The sequence below is a fragment of the Vombatus ursinus genome, unplaced genomic scaffold (genome assembly GCF_900497805.2).
Source record: "Vombatus ursinus unplaced genomic scaffold, bare-nosed wombat genome assembly UNPS02011353.1, whole genome shotgun sequence".
Taxonomy (NCBI): domain Eukaryota; kingdom Metazoa; phylum Chordata; class Mammalia; order Diprotodontia; family Vombatidae; genus Vombatus; species Vombatus ursinus.
The window spans coordinates 3,969,023-3,975,930 of NW_020951131.1; the positions used below are offsets into that span (position 1 = coordinate 3,969,023).

The 6,908-nt window shown below is 48.8% G+C and overlaps 1 protein-coding gene across 1 annotated transcript in view; it reads right to left on the minus strand.

Moving 5' to 3' along the window:
* Positions 1–6,908, minus strand: part of FAS (Fas cell surface death receptor) — a 74,637-nt gene that overhangs the window by 40,265 nt on the left and 27,464 nt on the right. Inside the window, 2 exon segments of the mRNA XM_027855944.1 lie at positions 1,822–1,923; positions 1,926–2,126. Of these exon segments, the coding sequence (XP_027711745.1) occupies positions 1,822–1,923; positions 1,926–2,126 (303 nt within the window).

Sequence of the window (6,908 nt, forward strand, 5' to 3'; positions counted from 1 at the left end):
TCCTTCCTTCCTTCCTTCCTTCCTTCCTTCCTTCCTTCCTTCCTTCCTTCCAGGGTTCTAGGAGCTGTCCTTAAAGTACAGCAGAGTAAAAGGGACTGGGTTCAAATCCTGACTCTTCCTCTTATTACTTGTGGGATTTCCTGTGGGCAAGACCCCTTTCTGGAGCTGTGTCCTCTGCACAATCACAGGGCTGAAGGAACCTGAAGGCCACGTCCAGACTTGGGCCAACTCCTGTGCCTTGCCTCCCTCAGCAACCAATCAAGGGTGCGTGAAGTGCCCTAGCAGGATTAGATCTCTACTCAGCCCTACTTTGTGTATCTAGGACTAGGGCCTGTATTGAATTCCTTGGGATTTATTTGTATTTATTAACTTTGTAGCTACCCTGCAGAGACATACACAGATACATACGTACGTACATATTTATGATCTCTCTATCTCTAAATATCATCTATTTATATTATATTATCTGTCTACTGACATAACGACAACACATGTGTATACAAACTTATCTCTCCACTTAGAAAGCAAGTTTACTGCCAGTAGGGGTTAGTTCATTCTCCCAACTTGTGACTCCCATCACCCAGCCTGGGTGTCAATCCAACAAGCATTTGCTATTGTTACTTTTTGTGATCCCATTTGGGGTTTTCTTGGCAGAGATACTGGAGTGGTTTGCCATTTTCTTCTCCAGCTCATTGGACAGATGAGGAAACGGAGGCAAACAGGGGGAAGTGACTTGCCCAGGGTCACACTGCTAATAAACGTAGGAGGTTGAATTTGAACTCCAGTCCTCCTGACTCAAGAACCTGCTTGGACTCCATCCATAGGGCCATCTAAGATGCCTCAGGCATTTATTAAGTACCTGTTATTGGTTAGGAATTTCCCTAAACCACTCGAGATTCATAGAAAGGCAGAAGATAGCCTCTGCGGGTGGGGGGGGGGGGAGTGTCACAATCTATTGGCGAAACATCATATAAACCGCTGGGTACAAAGAAGTTTTAGACTAGGTAACGGAGACGCCCCCAGACTAGCTGTTTAATAAATATAAGATTGAAGGGGGCTGGGGAGGGGCGGTGGGACCCGACCTGCCAACGCACAGCACTTAGCCCTAAGGGGGACGTCCCGCCTGGCAGGCAGGGAGGGTCTAAGGAAGCGTCTGGCCCACGGTCCAGTGCTGCGCGGGGCTCCTGGCCGGGAAGGTCACTTTGGCTGTCAGTTCGGTCTGAGGCTGTAAACAAGTGATTTGTCCCGGGAAGTTCTAATCTTTCTTCGCAAAATCTGATTTCCCGGAACCAAGGAGATGTCAACAACTCAGGAACGAGCCCTCGACCTCCTGCCCCGCGGGCATGTAAGGGCATGCCAGCTGTGGGCCGCCTCTCGTGCCCCCTCCCTGGCGAGCGCAGCCAGGGCACCTTCTGTTCGTGTGCCAGCCCCAGCCCTCCCACAAACCGGTGCAGCCTCTCCCTGGCATTCCCCAGGCCCACGTCCCACACTTGCAGAGCAGATGGGGGAGTTTCCCAGCTTTCCCCGACCTCCACAGCACTGGCTCCCGAGCCCAGGCACGGAGAATGGCCACAACAGGCGGTGGGCATTTACACACTTCCCCGGGGCTAGGGAAATTCTCGAGAAAGTCCAACCCCCCCATCCCCTTCCAGGCTTTCCTGGGGGGACCCCGTGGCATCCCTTGGCCACTCAGGGAAGCCTCCCAGACCGGGGCCGTCCCGGAGGGGGCCCGCAGCCTGCGGTCCCGGGAGGGCTCCCCAGCCCTCCAAACGTTCCCCCTAAGGCTTGCGTAAGGCAAAGAGGGGCGAGTGTCTTACTCACAAAAAGCAGAAGCGGGAGGTCCAGAAGGCTGCTGCCCCCCATGGCTGTCAGAGGGCAGAAAATGAAAGTAGCAGAGGCGAGGCAGTGGGAGAGGCCGGTCCCCGCCTGGGTCCGCCCCCCGGCTGGGTCCGCCCCATCTCCTCCCCCACCAAATTCCCGCGTGCTCCCCTGGGCGCCCCAGCCCCAGACCCCCGCCGTCCTTCACTCAGACTCTGAGCCATTTGATTACTTTCTCTGTCGCTCTCCCAGCCCGGCCTTCCTTGGGCCACCCTGCACTTTCTCCACCGGAGGCACCGAACGCCTTTCTACAGGAAGGCACCCCAGGGAACTGGGCGAGCAGGTTCAGCCAGTCCCAGCCCTACAACTCGGAGTGTGGTCGTGTGCCCTCGGGTACTGAACTTTCCCTCTCTGGGACTCAGGTTTTCCCTCAGCAAAATGGGAATTATAATCCTCGAACTACTTTGCCTGGAGAGTTCTTGTAAGGAAAGTCGGCAAGTCAATCAACAAGCATTTAGCTCACCTGGTGCCAGACACTGTGCTAAGAAGTGGGAATACAAAGGAAGCACCCCCCGCGGCGTCTCTCCCCCCCTCCATCCCAGCCCTTTGAAAGCGCTTTGTCGAGTTCATAGCGCCATAATCCCGGGAATCATAACATGGTTAATGTATGGCCCTGACCCAATTCTCAACACGAGAACTCCTTCAGCCAATACTAGTTGTGAGTCCTCAGTCACTTAGCGTCTTAGAGAGTTGTCCCTCCTCCCCCCCCCTACACCTCATAGAGTTCTGAATCCCAATGAAATCCTAAGTCTGGTATTGCAGAAAGGAGAAGAAAGGAGAGGAAGAGAAAGAGGGGAGGGGGAAAAGAGAGAAGAAAAAGGGAAAGGGAGGGAGAGAGGAGAGGAGAGGAAGAGAAGAGGAGAAGGGCCAGGGAAGGGAAAGAGAGAAAGAGAGAAAGAGGGGAGAAGAAAAGGAGAAAGGGAGGGAGGGAGAGAGACGGAGACAGACAGAGACAGAAAGAGACTGGGGTACTGAAAGGTTTTGTGGCTTGGAATCAGAGTTCAGTCTTACTGGTAGCATGTGTGAGAGGCAAACTCTTAGACGCAGGTCTTCCTGACTGAGGGGGCCAGCTGCACCAGGCTCACTTCCTCTCTATGATTATTTCTTACACTATTGGGGGTGGGAGTGGGGGTGGGGTGGGGGTGGGGATAGGGTTGGTCCAGACCTGTGGCTTTATCCTTGTGAGGAGCTCCTGGTGTGGCATAAAGGAATTCCCTCTACCTGTGCAGATCAGCATTTCCTTTCCAGTCTAGTCTTAGATAGTTGTTTAGGGCCCAGAGAGGTTGAGGCACCTGCCTAGGGTCACCGAGTCAGGATGTGTCAGAAGCAGGACTTAAAAACCCCCATCTTCCGGATTCCACTATCCACTAGACCTCATTGCCTCTCCCTCACTATTTGATGGTCATCTCATTGAAGACATTGAAGCTGGGGAGTTCAGTACACTTTCTCACAGGACCTTTGCATCATGGCAGGTCCATAGTGCTAGAGTTAACTCAGAACTTATTGAGTCCAAACGTCCTCATTCAAGCCATAAAGAAACTGAGGCTTCTTGAGAAGGGAAGTGACTTGCCCAAAGTCATACAGACTGAGAGGCAGCTGGAAAGATCTGGGGGCCTGATGTCGGGAGACCTGGCTCAGAGACTTCCTCAGGTGCTCTCCAGGGCAGCCACTTGGCTCGCGTTTCCTGCTTTGTAGAATCTTGGCAGTGGGACCTTAGCTGCCTTCTCTACTTCTTAGAGCAGTTGCAAACATGGAAGCCTGAGGCAATGATGGAGTGATTTTGTAATGGGGCCTCTAGTCTTCCCCTTGCTCAGCCCCTCCAGCCTGGCCTGAGAGAGCAGTTTCAGTGGCCCCAGGGCATCCTCCGGGTTTGCTGATGTCCATCGTCCCTCCGGAGTGGATGGGGACTAGGCTAGGAGGTACAAAAGTTTTGTCTTCCTGTATTTTCTCTGACTGACCATCTCCGAGGCCTGCCCTCTCCCTCCTCTTCGCCACTCCTGGCTTCCCTGGCTTCCTTCAAATCCCAGTGAAGATGCCACCTTCTACCTGAAGCCTTTCTGACTCTTTGTGACCTCATTTGAGGTTTTCTTGGCAAAGATACTGGAGAGATTTGCCATTTCCTTCTCATTTTATAGATGAGGAGACTGAGGCAAACAGGGTAAGTGACTTGCCCAGGGTCACACAGATAGTAAATGTCTGGATCTGGATTTGAACTCAGTTCTTCCTGAGTGTAGGCCCAGCACTCTAACCCACTGTGCCAGCCCTCTTTGGTGGATTACTTTCCATTTATCCCTATATATAGCTTGGGTGTATATATTTCTTTGCATATTGTCTCCCCCATAAAGACTGTGAGCTCCTTGAGGGCATGGACTGCACATGGTAGGTGCTTAATAAACTTCCTCTTTCTGGGCCTCGGTTTCCTCACTTGAAAAATGAAGAGATGAGACTAAATATTCTGTCCAGTCCCTCCCAGCTCTAAATTTGTGATCCTCAATCTGATCATGGCATTTGGGGCTAGGAGGGCCCTTAGAAATCCTATCTTCTGACCACCTCTCATCTAATTGAGGGAGAAACCTTGAGGGCAGGGCTATTATTGCTTAATAGATATTTGCTGAGGCTTCTTTGTTTTTGACAAAAACATCTAGTGGTGCTCTGATGGCCAGTGCTTCCCCAGGAAGCTGGTACATGCCTGTTGGGCGAGTCCTGCATCTAGAAGCAGAGGATGTGGGCTGGACTGAAGACTTTGGACAAGATCAACTTCCAGATATAGATTAGGAGATACTCTCAAGCCTTTATGCAGTGGGGAAACTTTCTCTAGTTTCTGGGTAAAAGACCTAGGCCAAGAAAAGTCCCCCACCTCTAGAAGCCCTGACCCACACTTTCTTGGGGGTGGGGGTGGGGATGTATGTCCTGGTGGTTTTTTCTAGTGAGTGTGAATTTTTTTTCTTTCTTTCTGTTGTACTGCTCTATTGAAAGAGAATTTTGGTGACCCATTCTCCTAGGGAGGAAAGGGAATAATGATGGTGTCATGATGAACAATCTGAGAGTAGGAAGGGAATGAGGCTGGGGCCAGAGAGGCATTTCTCCCCTCTATTTCTATCTCTGCTGAGCCAATGAACCTAGTGGCAAGTGAGTCTGAGAAAGACAGCTCTTGGAGGAGACTTGCCTCGCTGCTGGTCAGAACAGGAAAAAAGAAAAGGAGGTAGGTCCTGCTTGGTGCTGCTTTCATAGGGCATGCTAACTCCCATCTCGGCACCTTTGCGTGTATCTCCTTAGCTGTCTTGCAGATTCTCAAGGGAGCTTTCTTCACAACTCAGGGCAGGAGTCGCCTTCTAAACGAAGCTTTTAGTATTCCTGCCTAGATATTATCACCTCTCCTCACCTAATTTCCTTAGATTTATGTGGGATATTTAATAAACTCTTTTCCCTTAAGAATTTGCTTATCTATTTATCTGTCTATCTATCTCCCCCAGCACCCTAGAATGAACAAAAACCAATTTATTAACAGTGTAACAAACGACAAAACAATGACAAATAATTCTTTATAATATATCGGCTGTGAGAGATCACAGTCAAAGTCAGTTGGGGATCATCACTACAACTGTTGCCTTCTCCTCAACTCTGAGAACATCCTGCGCCATTCAGTATTCTCAGAATACCAATTCAAATCTGTTTTCAAGACTTCTCTTCTTACAAAATAAGGGTTAAATGCAATTCTCTCAGATAGAAACTCTCCTAGTCCTTTTTTCTTTGTCATCTCTTCAACTGTCTCAACAGACAATTTCTCCAGAATGACAGTTAAACTCTAGGTCTCCTCATGTATTCCTCATAGAATAACTGTCAGACTGTCATTATCCAAAATTCTATTGTTTCTTTCTTTCTTTTTGTCCTTTGGTAAGGCAATTGAGGTTAAATGACTTGCCCAGAGTCACAAAGCTAGTGAGTGTTATGCGTCTGAGGCTGTATTTGAACTCAGGTCCTCCTGACTCCAAGGCTGCTGCTCTATCCACTGTGCCACCTAGCTGCCCCAATTCCATTGTTTCTTAAAGATACAGTAACAGTGTTTATAGCCTCTGTAGGAGAGGTAAATGGAAAGTGTTGCATGTATGTGTGTATATATACACACACATATGTATGTGAGTGTACATACACACATATATATAGCTACATTGAATTTCACAATTTCTGAGACAAGCCTGAATTCAATTTCAAGCAAGGTACAATACAGAAAGGTAGTACTGAAAGCAGAAACACCTTTATTTTGAGTTTATGTGGGTGTGGGAGAGAGAACTGTGGAGATACTATATGCATACATACATGCATACATATCTATTTCTATCTACATGTAAATCTATACATATGTGCCTATTTTTTCTCTTAGAGGAATGTAAGCTCATTGTGGGCAAGGACTATTTCTTTTCTTTCTATCCTGTGCATATAGCACAGTGCCCGGCATATAGTAGGTGTTTAATGAATGCTTATTAATTGGTTAACGGGGCCTGCTCTGGGAAGTATGGATTAATTCAGCAAACATCTCAGTGTTTGTTGTGCGTGGGGACCCTATGCTGGGTTCTGGACTAGATAAAGAATGAAACAAAACAGAGTGCCTGTCTTTAGGAAGCTTATGATCTAGTAGACAGATAGGCCTCCAGCATTGATAGCTATGATATATATACCTTGATGCAGGATAAGCATTCTACATCTTCTGTAAAATGGGGGGTGGGGTGGGCAAAGAGGGTCAGACTAAAAGATCTTTAAAGTCCCTTCTCACTCTAAATTCTTTGCCTCCCAGCCCCCCACCCCCACCCCAACAAAGTCATGTGTGGAGGCTAGATCACACACCAGAGTTTCTTGGGTCTTTCTTGCCAATGGCTTGAGTTTAGCAATCCTACCAGTTGCCTTCTAGGCTGGGCTTTCTTAACTCATCTTCTAAAGGTGTTGCCTTTATCAGTGGGAAGGATGTGTGTGTGGGGGCGAAGGGGAGGGGGATGTGTTTCTGTGAGGAGGTGACTTTTGAGTTGGTCTTTAAA